This window comes from Caretta caretta, chromosome 11 (assembly GCF_965140235.1).
Source record: "Caretta caretta isolate rCarCar2 chromosome 11, rCarCar1.hap1, whole genome shotgun sequence".
Lineage (NCBI taxonomy): Eukaryota > Metazoa > Chordata > Testudines > Cheloniidae > Caretta > Caretta caretta.
This window is the reverse complement of record NC_134216.1, coordinates 11421777-11438485: the sequence shown is the minus strand read 5'-3', so window position 1 is coordinate 11438485 and position 16709 is coordinate 11421777. Positions and strand designations below refer to the sequence as shown.

General features: G+C 41.2%; 1 protein-coding gene across 7 annotated transcripts in view; it reads left to right on the top strand.

Annotated features, from left to right (window-relative positions):
• MYLK (myosin light chain kinase) overlaps positions 1–16709 on the top strand; it is a 335337-nt gene that overhangs the window by 268220 nt on the left and 50408 nt on the right. For all 7 annotated transcript variants that reach the window (XM_048869056.2, XM_048869054.2, XM_048869057.2 and 4 more), the window contains 3 exons: positions 3324–3374; positions 4465–4592; positions 8763–8916. In XM_048869056.2, coding sequence (XP_048725013.1) covers positions 3324–3374; positions 4465–4592; positions 8763–8916 — 333 coding nt within the window. The remainder of the gene's footprint in view (positions 1–3323; positions 3375–4464; positions 4593–8762; positions 8917–16709) is intronic.

The following is a 16709-nucleotide window of genomic DNA, read 5'->3' as shown; positions in this document are numbered from 1 at the left end:
AACCATTAATGACTAGCATCTACTCACATAAGTATGTGCAATTGATAGTGGGACTGCTCACGGGAACAGAGGCTATTCAACATGGGTAAGCATTGCAGAATCAGGCCAATGGCAAACATAGTTGAACAGTTACACATAGAATCTCACTCTTTTTGTTTTACTCATACAGATTTGGGGAAAGGTGTGGGTTGGAGGGTATTTACCTGATGTAGGTAAATGACCATCCTTAGAGCACTGATGCTGTACAAGACCCAGAGGTAACTAGGCTGATGACCCAAAAAGTGATAGTCCTCTTTAAGGAGTTGTATTTCTAAAAGTATATGTCTACAGTTAATGAGACAAGGGAGTGAGGTAATATCTTTTATGGGACCAAGTTCTGATGGTGAGAGAGACAGGTGACCTGAAGACGAGCTCTGTGTAAGATATTACCTCACCCCCTCAGCCTTGTCTCTCTAATGTCCTGGGACCGACACAGCTACAACAATACTGTACATGTCTACAGTTAAACAGGAGTGGGTCCTTGTGGAGTATGTAGTGAAATGGGTGAATATGAAATGCTCTGGTGATTCAGTTATGTTAGGGTAAGCACCCCAAAGGTAGATACCAAAGTGAACCAATAACCAGCTAAATAAGTCTCTAAGGAACAGGGTTTCTTATGGGATATACAATACTTCCTGTTTTGTGACTCAGCTGTGAGTATTATGAGAATAGACTTTCTGTGTATCACAGTACTTCTGGTCCCAACCAAAACCAATACATGGAGTGCATGTGAAAATTAAACATAATATTTTTGAGGGGGAAGTTAAACTTTTTTATAAACGGAAAGTGATATTGACCAGTTTCATTGTCCAAAATTTGCAAAATATTCAAAAAAATGAAGAGAAAAAGCATTGATGCTGAAAACTAAATTATAAAATTCTTTCTACTGAAACAATCTAAAGTGATAAGTGAGAACTTCCATCTCTGCTAATACTAGGGATTGAACTGGGGAACACCATAGCTAGAAGCTGAGTTTCCACCATTTGAGTAAAAAACCAAGACCTGTGTAACGGTGTTCCCCCCATAAAGCTTTATGGAAATATACTTATGAATGTATATATGACTAACTAGAATGTGTTTTATGCTACATATGCCATATAACACATCTCTGTAAAGGTTGTAATCTACTGAATCTATTAATCCTATTTTTATCATTTTTGTATTTGAAGTTATGAATATTGGCAGCATACTTGTTTGATTCTGAGTAGGTTTTAGTGAAGCAGTTGGTCAGCTTCCTGAGAAAAGACTATTCTCAGTAAGTGCCCAGTCAAGAAGCCCTTAAGCCAACAATGAACTTGGAGATGCCAATCCACATCTAGGCTTTCCCAGGAATGTGGCTTGGCTGGTAAGGAACTCAGTCATGCATGGACATGTGACTTGCCCAGGTGACTCCAAAACTCCATTTTGTAGCTGGACTTTGCATAGGAGAAAGGAGGGAGTCTCCACCCACAAGAGGAAGTCTATTTAAACTCCTGGGAGACCCCTCCATTTTGTCTTCAGCTGGCTAAAGAGAGAGCCTCTCCACCCACAAAGATACCTGAAAGAAACTGAAACAAAGGACAGTATCGACAGGGGGTGTGAGTGATTGCTGGACCCAGACTAGAAGGAGACTAGTCTGTAAAAGAAAGCTTACTGGAACTGGTGAGGTTTTTATCTGTATTCAGTTTTATTATTGTATTAGACTTAGATTTGCTTTTGTTATTTTATTTTGCTTGGTAATTCACTTCGTTCTGTCTGTTACTACTTGGAACCTCTTAAATCCAACTTTCTGTATTTAATAAAATCACTTTTTACTTATTAATTAACCCAGAGTATGTATTAATACCTGGGGGTGGGGGGGCAAACAGCTGTGCATACCTCTCTATCAGTGTTAGAGAGCGAACAATTTATGAGTTTACCTTATAAAAGATATATACAGGGTAAAACGGATTTATTTAGAGTTTGGACCCATTGGGAATTGGGCATCTGAGTGTTAAAGACAGGCACACTTCTGTAAGCTGCTCTCAGTTAAGCTTGCAGTTTGTGGGATGTGATTCAGACCTGGGTCTGGGTTTGCAGCAGGCTAGTGGGTCTGGCTCAAACCAGGCAGGGCACTGAAGTCCTAAGCTGACAGGGTAGGAAAGCAGGAGCAGAAATAGTCTTGGCACATCAGGTGGAAACTCCCAGGGGGTTTCTGTGATCCAGCCCATCACAGCCCTGTATTTAGCAGCTGTAGAAGACTCATATCCTACATGGACCAGGTATAGAATGGATATGTAACACAGAGTGAGCAGTGAGTTACATTAGTAACATGAGCAAATGCTGTAAAAACTATATTTTGTTTGCTATATGCATTACTGTTTTCAGAGCTCAGAACAATAAAACTACTGCAGTTCTAATTAAATGTTCCACAGCTTCAAGAAAAAGGCTTTTTATAAAGACTGACGGCAATACTTGCAGGTACAGAATGTTCAGTATCTGTTTAAAGGGGAGATTTAAATGAGAGAGAGAGAGAATGTGTTTTTACAATTTGATCTCCCATCACATTTTTCATAAATAATGAACCAAAGGTTTCAAACATAGGTTCGGCTGCTGTATGTGTATTTAAGCTCCTAAACAGATGTAGTCTAATATTTGAAAATGTGGAGAAACCCCAGTTTCTACTGAAATCAATGAGAGCTGCAGCCCCTGTCTAGCATACACATGGATTTAGGAACCTAAATGTAGGCAGCTAGGTTTAAAATGCCAGTCCATATTTTTAACAATGGTGAGATTCCCGGCATCTTGGAAAATGGCAAAAGCTGTCTCCATTCACAAAAGCAATGAAAAATACTAGTGTTCCGTTCCTGTATATGCCATTTCTCTATCAGCACGTGAGGAGCAAATAAGAAATAGAAAATCAATTACCTAGTTTTAGTTGGGGTTTTCTCTAAACTATTCAGCAATTTGCATATTGAAAATATGTGGTGATATCCAGCATGTGGTGGATCTCAGCCATTAGTCTGGGCCAAAACCAAATATGGTGGGTACTCAACGCAGATGAGCACAAATCTCATAGGAACAGGGATGCCAAACTGCCTTAGGCACCTTTGAAAATCCCAGCCATAAATGTGTGTATTCTAAGGATCAGGTCAGACTCCTTGAAAGTGCTTTCGAGAAGCAATACAAGTGTAACATAGATTTTTGTGCTGGAGTGAGCTCAACAACAATACTGCCAGGAATGTGACTATTTGTATAATTAAATTTGTACCTCCCAAAACTCACCTGCTAATGAACTATTTAATTTTTTTATTATTTTTTACTAGGTGAAGCAACAGTGAAAAAGAAACCAGCTCCAAAGACCCCCCCAAAGGCAGGTAAACGGCTGCATTTTGTTGCATTGTAAGCATAGGCAGTAATGCAATAGGATTTCCAAGAAAAGGTCACTCCTACCATGAAACAATTGTTTGCCTGCTTCATGTTTTCTTCTGATTAAATGGTAGGTTTGATGTTCTAGGGGGAGAATTTCAAAAGCACCATGTTCCCCATCTCTAGTAGCTCCACCTAAACTTAAGGTTGCTCATCAGTTTCTGTTAAAGGACCCTGTGTTCAGATGTTTATAACTTGGGCAAACGTTAACTGTTGAAGCTGATGTTTGCCATGGTCCAGTCTGAATTTTCATCCAAAACAGGTCAGCCAGGGGCTGCTGGGCACCAGAACTCAGAGCAGGAAGACCATCTCTCCTGTGCCCTGAGCGCAGTGCTGACTGGTGCCCAGGCAGTGAGGAGGCAAAAGAGGAAGCAATTGAATTCAAAAGTCAAGAAGTGAGGCATGGGGGTGGAGGATGGGAGCCAGAGGATAGGAGCCGAGGGGAAAAGATTGGCAGGAGATGGGAGTACAGTGCCAGAAAGGTCCGTAACCACTAAAGCCCCTTCCCCTCCAAAATCTGGAATTGAACCAAGGAGTCCCAAATTTCTACATTCCTCTGCTGTCAGAAAATAACTGTGACACCCATTGGCAAAGTGTGTGTCTTATCTCCTTCTAGTGGCTGATCTACAAGACGATAACAATGTGCTATTGCTGCCAGTTACTCCTTTAGCTCACAGACTTTAAGGCCAGAAGGGACCATTGTGATCATCTAATCTGACCTTTTGCGCATTGCAACCAACAGAACCTCGCCCACCCACTCCTACAATAGACCCATAACCTCTGGCTGAGTTACTGAAGTCCTCAACTTACGATGTAAAGACTTCAAGTTACAGAGAATCCACCATTTCCTGTAGTTCAAACCAGCAAGTGACCTGTGCCCCATGCTGCAGAGGAAAGCAAAAAGCCCCCAGGGGCTCTGCCAATCTGACCTGGGTCGGGGGGGGGAGGGAATTCCTTCCTGACCCCAAATATGTACTCACTCAACTGTTCAGGAAAATAGAAAATATAATTCTCTAAAGAGATGGGGTTTTTTCTCAGTTCTTCCCCCTCAGATCATTCAGTTCCCAGAAGACAGAAAAGTCCGTGCTGGTGAATCAGTGGAACTGTTTTGCAAAGTAGTAGGAACGCCACTTTTAACTTGCACCTGGATGAAATTCCGAAAGCAGGTAAATTGTCTTTGACGTGTTTTAACAATGAATGATGATTAATTTGAGAAATGCCTGAAACGTTGTCTAACTAAAAGGATACATCATCTGAAAGGAGTTTGCTGTGTGAAACATTTCTCTCCTGCCCTTGATACAAGAAATCCCCCTTTCTTCATTGGTGCTTCAGGTTTTCAGCTTCTCAGATGGAACCAAATGCCATTGAAAAATACTCTTGAGTAAAGAGCATCTTACAACAAAAATATCTCCACACTAAAGATGTTTGTTGTGGATATGAATGTTCCCACAATCTATTGTTGTACAGTTTCTTCCCCTTTAATTAATTAAACCTCACTGGGACTTAAGCACATACTTAAGCACTGTTCCTGAAGAGGGAAAATTTCCTGAATAAGGGCTTTAGTGAACAAGTTCAGACACTTTAAACTCAGCAGCTCAGTATGATCTCCAGCTAGCAGAAGCTGGAGTATCTTATTGGCATGGAGCAAAGATAAATATCTGCTGGAGCGGCTACTATTTATTTGATTATGAAGTTGCTCAGCGCTCTACAGTACACAGATAAAAACAGTCCCTGCCACAAGGAAGCTTAGAATATAGACCTGAGTTTGTCAAGATGATTGTTGAACATTTCATCAGGGGAATTCGGGGCTCTATATTAATGGCACAGTCTATTGCAAGTTCTACCTTTTTAAACATTTTAAGCCAGTTGCCTTTTATTCTGAAGTACCCTCTTCTTATTTTATGGAAAGGGTGTCTGGTAGCATCCAAATAATTTTCTCTCTACCATTCATTATTTTATATGCCTCTGTGTTATCTCCTCTGAGGCTTTTCTTTTCCAAATTAAACATTTCTAAACTTCTTTTAATTTCTGCAACCTTAAGACTGATTTAGGAACAAGTAGACCATTTTTATCAATATTATTTTTATTGCAGTAGCCTCAAAGAGATTCAGTGTCCTCAAAGAATCCTGCGCTACATCTTCAAAAGACAAGCCTAGGAGCTAGCTTTCCCAGACACTAAAAATCAGGGCCTGAACAGAGATGCTGGATTTATGGCTTCTTAAAACAATCTAAAACTCACTGAATCCTCCCCCAGCCTATTTTTTCTCCTTTCCTCCTTAGGACTGCAGAGATGTTAACTGACCACTTCACCTTGGATAGTTCCTTGAAATATGCATTAATTACTTACACTAAGCAATCTGTTCCACCTTTTATTTAGCTGTGACACTGAGTACATTTCCCAGACCTGAAGAAGAGCTCTGTGGAAGCTCGAAAGCTTGTCTCTCACAAACAGAAGTTGGTTCAAAAAGAGATATTACCTCATCCACCTTGTCCCTCTAATTCTCCTTTATCTCAGCAATGATTGGCCTGTGGTCCTTTTCCAGCTGAGTGACCCTGGCATGTAGCACAGTGACTAGAACTGGTGGGGAAAAATTGTCCGTATGACCGTTTTGTTGGTAGCATATTGTGTTCTCACAGGGACTGAAGCACTCGAATAAAATTTGAGAATCATGCTACCTACCTACAGTCCCACTGGAACCTCAGCAAATTACAGTTCAGTGTCTTGTGTGTGCATAGCTGAACTCCAGTGAATGGAGCCTCTGGGGTGGGATTTTCAGGAGTGCACAGCACTGGCTACCTCTGCTTCCACTGACTTCATCGGGAGTAGCTGTAATACCAAGCTATGCCTATGCTACAAGCGCTATAGCTCTTGTATAGCACGGGATGCATCCGATGAAGTGAGCCGTAGCTCACGAAAGCTCATGCTCAAATAAATCGGTTAGTCTCTAAGGTGCCACACGTACTCCTCTTCTTTTTGCGAATACAGACTAACACGGCTGCTACTCTGAAACATAGCAGCACAGCGACAGCTATGCCAGAAGGGTTCTTTCCATCATTGTAGTCAATCGACCTCTCTAAGAGGCGGTAACGAGCTTGATGGAAGAAAAACACCTTGAATGGAATTTAAACTGTGTTACTACTTACTCCCAAAATACTTACTTCTATTGCTAGTATTGCAGAAGCAGTTATCAGGTTAACTTCCGTGGGCTGATGCCAAAGCGTGCTTTATATCTAAACTAAGGGGAGAGACCTGCTCTGGCCCTCATGATTTCTTGTTCTGTAAACATGTCTGACAAGAGAAGCTAAACTAAATAGCCCTCATTTTTAATGAAACACAGAGAATAAATTGAAAAATCTCTTATCTGGCAGGAAACGGTGGGAGGAGGAAGGGCACTGACATTATGCTGTCTGCATCGCAATAAGAACGCAGTGTACTACTTTTACAGTTACAATGTAGCACCAGGTTTTTTTAATTCTCTTTAATGTCTCAAGTTAATACAAATCAAAGCTGAAATCTTTTTGACATTTATGCTGAGGTTCTTTTCTTGGTTGAGTTGAGTTATATTTACAAGTACGGCACTTAACATGTTTGTGGAGTTCAGCTGTGATTTTGACTTTTGGTTTTCTCTGAAACCATCTTAAAATCTCTATCTACTCCAATTGAATTAGAATGATTTATTTATTCTATTCAGTTTGGGAACTTTAAGAATTCAAAGGTGAATGTATCAGAAGAATCAAAATGGAAGCTGCAAGGGCAACAAATACTTTCTATGGCATTTTTCTGTTCTTTTAATTTTAGAGCGTTCTAGGAAAGTCAGACTGCCCTACTAAAGCCAGGCCTGTGCTTTGTAAACTTTCCTACGCAGTTCTGCCAGCACCATTCGACTCCAACCAACAACACCATCCGCTGTTCCAGTCTAGGAAAACTATTATGATAATTTGTGTGGCAACTCTGATGTGGACACATGGAGACTAGAATCAGATACTGTCATGGATGATCTGGGTCAGAATTTGAAGCTCAGCCTCGAGAAGTGAATGGCAAATGAACCAGTGTTCTTGGGGCCAAATCTTGGTTTTAGTGAAGTCAGTTGTAAAAGTCCTACTGATGTCAATTTAACTAGAATGTGGTCTTTTGCCAGTTAGACACAACTTTTCAACTACATTCCCTGATCCTGCAAATGGATTTTAGCTGGTGGACCCTAACACCCAAGCAATCTCACTAATTCAAAGGGACTGTCTGTAGTATAAGGAGGATTGGGCCAAATCCTCCTTATACTATATTATATTGGAGGATTGGGCCAAAAGAAATCTGATGAGGTTCAATAAGGATAAGTTCAGGGTCCTGCACTTAGGACGGAAGAACCCAATGCACAGCTACAGACTAGGGACCGAATGGTTAGGCAGCAGTTCTGCGGAAAAGGACCTAGGGGTGACAGTGGACGAGAAGCTGGATATGAGTCAGCAGTGTACCCTTGTTGCCAAGAAGGCCAATGGCATTTTGGGATGTATAAGTAGGGGCATAGTGAGCAGATCGAGGGACGTGATCGTCCCCCTCTATTCGACATTGGTGAGGCCTCATCTGGAGTACTGTGTCCAGTTTTGGGCCCCACACTTCAAGAAGGATGTGGATAAATTGGAAAGAGTCCAGCGAAGGGCAACAAAAATGATTAGGGGTCTGGAAGACATGACCTATGAGGAGAGGCTGAGGGAACTGGGATTGTTTAGTCTGCAGAAGAGAAGAATGAGGGGGGATTTGATAGCTGCTTTCAACTACCTGAGAGGTGGTTCCAGAGAGGATGGTTCTAGACTATTCTCAGTGGTAGAAGAGGACAGGACAAGGAGTAATGGTCTCAAGTTGCAGTGGGGGAGGTTTAGGTTGGATATTAGGAAAAACTTTTTCACTAGGAGGGTGGTGAAACACTGGAATGCGTTACCTAGGGAGGTGGTAGAATCTCCTTCCTTAGAAGTTTTTAAGGTCAGGCTTGACAAAGCCCTGGCTGGGATGATTTAATTGGGGATTGGTCCTGCTTTGAGCAGGGGGTTGGACTAGATGACCTCCTGAGGTCCCTTCCAACCCTGATATTCTATGATTCTATGATTCTATAAGGATCTGTCCTCATGGAATACTTTGCAGGATTAGGACCACTGAACTACTGGCCTGCATCTCTTGACTTTTTTGGTCAGTTTCACTCTTTGCCAGCTATTCTTACTCACTGCAGTAATGGAATTATCTACATTGCTCTCCTAATGCTGTAGTTGTGGGCTCCTACCTGACTGAGAGGTTGGGAGCGTCTCTTTTGAAAGCTCTTTAACAATTCTTCTGTTTAATTTGGCAGATTCAAGAAAATGAACACATCAAAATCGAGAATGCTGAAAACAGTAGTAAGCTAACTATATCCTCAACGAAGCAGGAACATTGTGGATGTTACACTTTAGTGGTAGAAAACAAATTGGGCAGCAGACAAGCACAAGTCAACCTCACAGTTGTCGGTAAGTGCAGAAAAAATATTGAATTATATTATAAAACACCTACACGGTGCTCTGCATGCTGTACAAAAAATCAGATAAAAACAGCACAGTACGTTAAAGAGAATGCAAAAGCAAACAGGTCCAAATTAAATTGCTAGGCCAGATCCTAAACTGGTAAAATTCAGCATATTCTAATTTACACCAACTGGTGATCTGCCTGTTATTTTGATGACACATTATATTTCAATTTAATTTGAAGACTGTTGTAATGAGAGATGGGGGAGTGCAAAATAATCCTTCTTATATTTGTTCTTGTTTATGTGTAGACAGAAGTCAGTCCTCCCTCTCCCATTAACCCTTTCCAGATGCTCACTAGGCTATTAGTTTTAGAAAGGCCAGTTTTTGAAGGGTTGAGGCGGTTTGTATTTTATTGAAGATTACAACTTGGAAACTGTCCTGGTGTATAGTTACTTTATATTGCTATTGATTTATAAAGACAGTCTTTTTAAATGCATACATGTTTATACATGGGCTGCACAAGTTTTCTGTAAAGGTGTATGAAAAGATGAGAGAGAATCATATGTATGATGCTTTAAAAGCTTGTTTCTGCTCTGAATAGTGACTCTGTCAAATGGCATTGTGTGGCTTCAGACTAATTACCTCTCAAGGGCTCCAGAGCAAATTTGGTTAGTTTATAGTAAAAGAAAACGTTTCTTCAAACTGCCAGTCTGGTTTTTTCCACTTTGTGCAATATCACTTGTAAGGAAGCTTCTGCTGCCCAAATTCTACCCTCAGTTACCCATAGTCTGTAATGTGATTACTCAGGTGTGTCTGAGGCCAGAATTGTCCATGCAGTTGGAATTTACTCAGCCTGTCTGTTGATGACATTGACTAGGATTCTATTCTGGTTATTCTCCCATAATTGTAGTCCTAAAAGGAGTAACAAGTAGTAGGCAACTAATATTGTCTCTAAAGAAATGCAGGTATGAGGCCAGGGATGAAATCCTGGCTCCACTGAAGTGAATGACAAAATATCCATTGATTTTCAGTGGAGCCAGGATTTCATCCCAGGGATCTAGTGAGTAAGATGTAATTTTAGTTAGTAGAATCATACCTTATGTTCAAGTATAGTATCCTGTGAAGAGTGAACACTCTGCAGTTTTATGCTGCTGTATGTATTGTGTATACAGGCCTCTTGACCATTTAAGTACATGGTTATTTTTGTTGTCTAAACCAGATTGCTGATTACATTTAAAAGACAATTGGACAGACAAGTGCAATTATTAAATAACATCGAGCAATGTGTCATATTCATTTTCCTGTTACTCTGAACTTCATGTAGTTATTATGTAAGTAGCAATTTTATATTCTGAGGAATATGTTGGTTTGAAAATCAGTAGTCACCGAAAATGTTGAACTCTAAAACCTTATTAAGCTACATACCAGCCTCTTCCTTCATGATACCATTGGCAGGAAATGTGCTGTGGGGTTAGTGGGGCTCCCAGAGATGCTTCGGGAGAGCTGGGTGAAGAATTCCTACAATGTGCTTGAGTTTGCCATGCTTTCTGGCTGATGACACCCAGATAAAATTACTATTGCAAATTCTCCAACTGCTTCAACTAGACTTCTAGCTGAATTAAGAACTGTAGTGGACATGATGGATGTCAGAAATGTGTTGCCATCAGGATTGCTACTGGCTTGAAGAAAATGGCTTGCCAGCTGAAGTTTTGGGGGGCCAGATTCCTGCCAGTCCTGCATGGGTATCCACACTGTAGGCAGGGATGGGCACAAGGAGTTTCTTCTGCTTGGGCTCAAGGGGAAGAATCCCATTGTTGAGTGTAGTTGCTGCCCCTTGCTAGCACTTTTATGGGCACCTGGTATATAGAACAGAGTGGAGTGACCCTGACTTCTCTCCCTGTCTATCCTACACCAGGCAACATGGCAAGACACTGCAGTCTCTCCAGGCATACAAACTGAAACAGTGGCTCCAGCTGTGCACACTCTGGGAGAACCCTGGAGGAATTCTAGCTGAGTCAGCCAGAATTATTCCTTGGGGCTCCCATCCCAGAACATCCATTTTCTGCACCGTCTCCAGTGTGCAGGGCAGAATCTTTCCCTCCCTTAATGAGGATTTATAAAGTGGCTATAAATCTGGCTAGTGCCAGATATCAGTTTTGTTTGTCTTAGCTATTTATAATGAGGCTCTGTGATCTTTGTGTGAGCTGCTTCCCTATCGGATTACAGATTAAAAATCACATCACCTTGTATGTTCTTTGCTCAAAACATAGCTGGTTAACCAAGGTACTTGCTTGGGTTCTGAATGTGTTTAGAGAATTTAGATGTGATCTGGAATGTGTGTTCTCCTGCAGGAGTGGGCCAGGACTGACCTACAGCCAGATTCCTCTAAAGAGGTAGCTGGCAGGCTTGTCTCTGTTTGAATTTTAAAAAGTAAATGACACATTAAAATTCGAAATGAAAGGAATAAGGAAATATTACTGTAATATTGTTCTAAATTTATGGACAGCTGAGCATCCATGTGCATGGTAAAGAAGGCATGACATTCATATGTACAGTCTCGCACTCCAAAGGATCTAAAGAGCACTTCACAAACTACATACAGGCAGCTCCTCTGAAGTACAGCCACCTCTAAGATATTTGTTAGTCTTTAAGGTGCCACCAGACTCCTCGTTGTTTTTGTGGATTCAGACTAACATGGCTACCCCTCTGATACTTGACACCTCTAAGATAGAAAGGCAGCAACCAAAAACTGTGCATAGCACACTACACCCCAGTGGGGAAGGGGACATTTTGGTCTAGGTCACCATACCAGAGGTGCCATGGGATCATTAAGGACAGCCAGGACCTTGTTTTTAAGCCCTCTCATTGAAAAGCCCTGTGCACAGTAACCTGCAACATTGGTTTATCTGCTACAGAAAGACAAAGTACTGAGTTGACTCTGCCAAGATTCAAAGCAGAGATGATTCTTCTGTGATTCAACCCATGACTCCAGGGACTCAAACCTGTATCTTAGCCTACAGTCTGTAGCTGGATATACGAGCTGCACATGTTTTTATAAATAGCAATGGCATTTTTTCATTAACATCTGGATAAAATTTTTTTTTTAAATCTCCCCATTCCCCCTTTGATGAATCTGGCTCCTAAACTCTTATCCTGCACTGCTGAAAATGTCAGACTCAAACTTCAGCTGTGAGTATAACTGAACCGAGTAGGGGTTCTGACATTTAAGGAGTTTGAGGAGTCAAAGACTGTTTGCTTCATTCTTGGCAATGGAAAAAGCAGCTCTGGAAAGAGTCCCAGTTTTAAATTATTCTAAGGGGTTTTTTTTTTCGCCTCTTGTGATCTTAATGAAGATCCGTGAACTAAACTTTCATTAAACGCAACTCCAACCTGAAAAAACACACAGGTATCCAAACAAATTAGGGAGACTGCTTGTGCTGGGTGATTAGTGCACAGGGCTGGAGTCAGGAGGAGTTTGAGCTTGACACTGATTCCCTTGGTAACTTTGGTGCCCTACAAGTAATAATAATACTATGAAACCAGTACAGGAAGGAAGCCACCCTAATAAAGCAACCTCTTGTCTTAAGAGATTGCCCAAAAACTACCCACAATACCTTCTGCCTCACCTGTTTTAGAAGACTACTTCCATTAAGTGACCAATTTTTTTGTCTCTGGAATGGTCACTTAAGAAAGGCTTTGCTGTAATGTGGTTCTGGTACCAAATCCATAACTGTATGTTCTGGGACACAGCTCGTGATTTACAATCAACTGTGTATGTCAAATTATAGTAGCCTCCTGTTGCCAAAGTTTCATTAAAAGCATTGGTGGTGGGATGAGTATAATCTAAACCAGAATTGGTGAGGGCTAATGTGTAGTCCTTAATGCCGTAACAGGTGGCTACAGTAGGTGGCCAGTAACATTCGTCCCTCTCAGCAGTGCTTTATTTTTTAAATAAAAAACCTGTGTGTGCTTTATAGAGATATTTATGGGTAAGTACATGGGTTAATATAGATGAAAATTTCAAAATCACCTAAGTGATTTAGGAGCCTAAATTCATAAGACGTTGGCTCCTAAGTGCCTAACTGACTTAAAAATGGGACTTAGGCTTCAAAGCCACTTAGGTGCTTTTGAAAATGTTACCCAACAAGTTTGTACAAGTTTGAAATTGATTATTGCAATCAAGAGAGGAAAGAATGATCCTGTAATTAAAGAACAGGAGATCTGGGCTCTGTTCCTAGTTGTGCCACAAGCTTCCTGGTGGTAAGGTGATGAGTCACTCCTGTGCAAGCCTCCCGGCTCAATAGGAAAACTCAGTAGAAAAAATAGGAAAGCCTCTCTGGCTCAATAGGAAACTTTCCATTTTTGTGTCAGAAACATAACATTCCCCTTTTGGAAAAGCGAACACCAACTTTTGTGATATTGAAGAAAGGTTGGGGGGAAGCAACTAACGACAAATCCAGGGAAAATAGTATAACTCCAGAGTGTTAATACTGAATTTTTCTACAATGTGTTTCATCTTCTCTTCACAAGCTACTAATTGGTGTTTACAGTGTTCCTGTGAGGCAAGTGATTATCCCCCTTTTAAGGATGAGGGAGCTGAAGTTGAGAATTTAAGTGACTTGCCCCAGACTGCAGAGGAAGGCTGTATCAGAGGCAGAATTAGAATTCAAGCATTTTCCTTGCCTCCAATTGCTTGTCCTTGTTATTCCTCTGGGCTGCCTCTGGAGGGACTTCTATATCCAGTGAAGAGGGCAAGTTGGCCAATGGGCCAAGAAGGGATGGTTTATACTGCCCTCTTACAGTTTTCAGCACCACAACATACACTATGGGGAGATTACAAATGCTTCATCTCTAAAACTTCGTGACAAACCTCAGCAGCCACATCAATACCAAAGATTTTTGCAGAAGGATCATAGAAATTAGAGGGAAACCAAACTTATTAGGTCACCTGAACCATCACTCAGCCAGTACTTGATTGTCACCTCTGGAACATAAGGTTTGAAAAAAGGTTGAAAAAAGGTTTGAAAATTCTTGAGAATTTATTTCCCATCATATGTATGTTGGTTCTGTTAGGCCTATAGGAGAAGGAAATGTTCTTGTGGTTAAAAGACGTGTCTGGGAGTGGGTCTATCTGAATTCTCCTAGTTCTACCACAGACTTCCAGTGTGTCCTTGGGCAAGGTCATTTTACCTCTTTGTGTCTGAGTTGCCTGATCTGTAAAGGAGGGATGATCTATCTATCTTCCTCAGTAGGGTGTTGTGTAGCCTTATTGTGCTTTGAGATCCTCAGAAGAAAGCACAATTATTTAACAATGCAACTTAATTTAATTATCGTGTATGAGGCAGAGAGGTTGCCAGTGGTTTGAACTGGGAGAGTGGTGAGGGACAAGATTTAGGAGCGGCTGGAGCAAAGATTTTTAAAAAGATGGAAGGCAAATTCCAAATTGTGCCCTCAACTCTGGGTGTGGAGCTCCAGCTAAACTTATTGGGAGTTTCAGAGGAACAGCCGTGTTAGTCTGTATTTGCAAAAAGAAAAGGAGTACTTGTGGCACCTTAGAGACTAACCAATTTATTTGAGCATGAGCTTTCGTGAGCTACAGCTCACTTCATCTGATGAAGTGAGCTGTAGCTCACGAAAGCTCATGCTCAAATAAATTGGTTAGTCTCTAAGGTGCCACAAGTACTCCTTTTCTTATTGGGAGTTGTGCACATAGCTAAAGGCAGGATTTGCAATGTTGGCATTTGGGGGCAGATGTTTTATGAGAGGAAAAGTTGTGTTCACTGTAGAGCACTTCAGCTTCTCTTGTACTGGTTTTTTTATGAAAAGAGGTTTGTTTGTTTTTTCCAGTCTAATGTGATGCTAAATCTGTGGTAAATTAACATTTGTAAGGGACAATACCTTTAAGATTATAGCACTTCTCTCCCTTGGAAAATAAGTTCCAGGGCACAGTTTTCCAAGGAAAGCAGAGAGATTTGCCATGACCCCAAAGTCCTGTCAACAGTAACATAGAGTTCAGTTATGACCTTTTATGGTTTCGATTTTCTCCCACTGATGAATTTCAAAAGAAGGCTTTGCCAGTGCTGTCGGCATGGATATTGTCCAACTGGCTTTAGCAGTATATTAAATACCTTCTCTGGCTAAACAGCCTGTGGAGTGGAATTAAATTGTTTCTTTCTGTCTGCTCTTTATCTGGCAGACAATTATTGTAATAGCTAATAATAGTATTGTATGGTAATATGATAACTGGATTTAGAAAGAAACCAAACCAATTTTGAGATCAGATAAAGAAAACCACCTCACAAATGTCGTTTCAATGCTGTCTTAGTTTGAAGAAAAACAATATCCTTTTCTTTCAAGGTCTGTGAGTATAATAATCTCTGATTTCAGGGGTTCTGCATTGGAACAGGATTGCTGCTTAAGAACTCCCTATAGCCCTATAATCTACTGGTGCACAATGAGACATATCTACTTGTTTTGGCTCAGTGTAACCCTTGGATCAAGTACCAGAACAACTTCCATTTTCTGCTCCAGAAGTTAAAAAAGGATATGTTGCCTTGGAAATGCCTGAAATGGCATTTGTTTAATGTGGACTCTGTAAATTTGAGCCACTTTGGGAAACCAACTAGATTGAGATAGCACAGAATTTTTTTTGTGGGTGTGTCCTGAATCAGCTGTACTTATGCCACCTATAAGGGGTTGAGGCTGGGGTCTCTTGGCCTGACGAGAAGGCTAGAAAGTCTGTTTCCTCATCGGGAAGAATTACAAGTTAAACAGCTCACATAAGATTTCACTGAAAAGTTAGAACATAACTGTAAGTTAGACTTATAAATAACAGTGGTTTAAAGACCAACTGGTTTCACGCTGTGCTCTTCTCTACACTGCAAGTGAAATAATTTAATGGGTTAATTAAAGATTATTCCACAGTGTGTTTCAAAACCTGTCTACTAAAAAGTCTGAGAATTTGTCAGAGGAAGAGGTGCTGCTGAATCCAGTTTGGGAGGGAAAGGAAATCCAAGTTAAATGTAATTTGGTATTGTCCTAGCAGAGGTTGTTATAGGTCATGTAGGGCCAGATGGTAACCTTACAATCTACTCTGAGTAAGAGGTGGTATGTAGCTATATTGCTGCAAGAGCAGAGAACAGATTGGGACTCAAAATGACACACTTCCTCCCCTGGTCCCATGTTGCTCTGAAGAAGGAATAAGTTACCACTCCCCCTTTCGTGGAGCAGGTTACTCCCCTCTGTGTGCCCAAACCATTACCCTTGGCTGGTGATTGGAGTGGTGCGGGAAGGAGCCAGTGCTCTTTCTATTCCTCTCCATCCCCTTCCTATCCACCCACTTACTACTAAGTTTGGAGTATCTAGTGACTAGCTTCTCTCTTTCCTGTTAGCTGGAGTCACAATCTGAGCAGGGCTAAGCAGTGTCAAGGAAGGGCTGTGACAATCCAGCACATAATTATTTTTATACAGCAAACTCTTGTTTGGGGAGTTGTTTTCATGATATAGTTAATAAAGATTGGACGGCCCCTAGTTTCTTGAAATTAAGGACAGGGAAGATTGGAAAACAATTCCAACGGAGAGCAGTTTTGAAAACTGTTAGGGTTGATCTACAAACTGCTGGGAGAGTGTCCTGCAGCCCAGGTCGACAGAGCTGTGTTCCCGGGGCTTGCGTTAGTGTGCTAAAAATAGCTCAGGCTCTGCAACCCACCGCCCTCCCTAGGCTTCAGAGCCCAGCTCAAGCCTGCACCTGAACGTCAAAGCAACATCGACACAGCTATGTTTAGCATGCTAGCTCA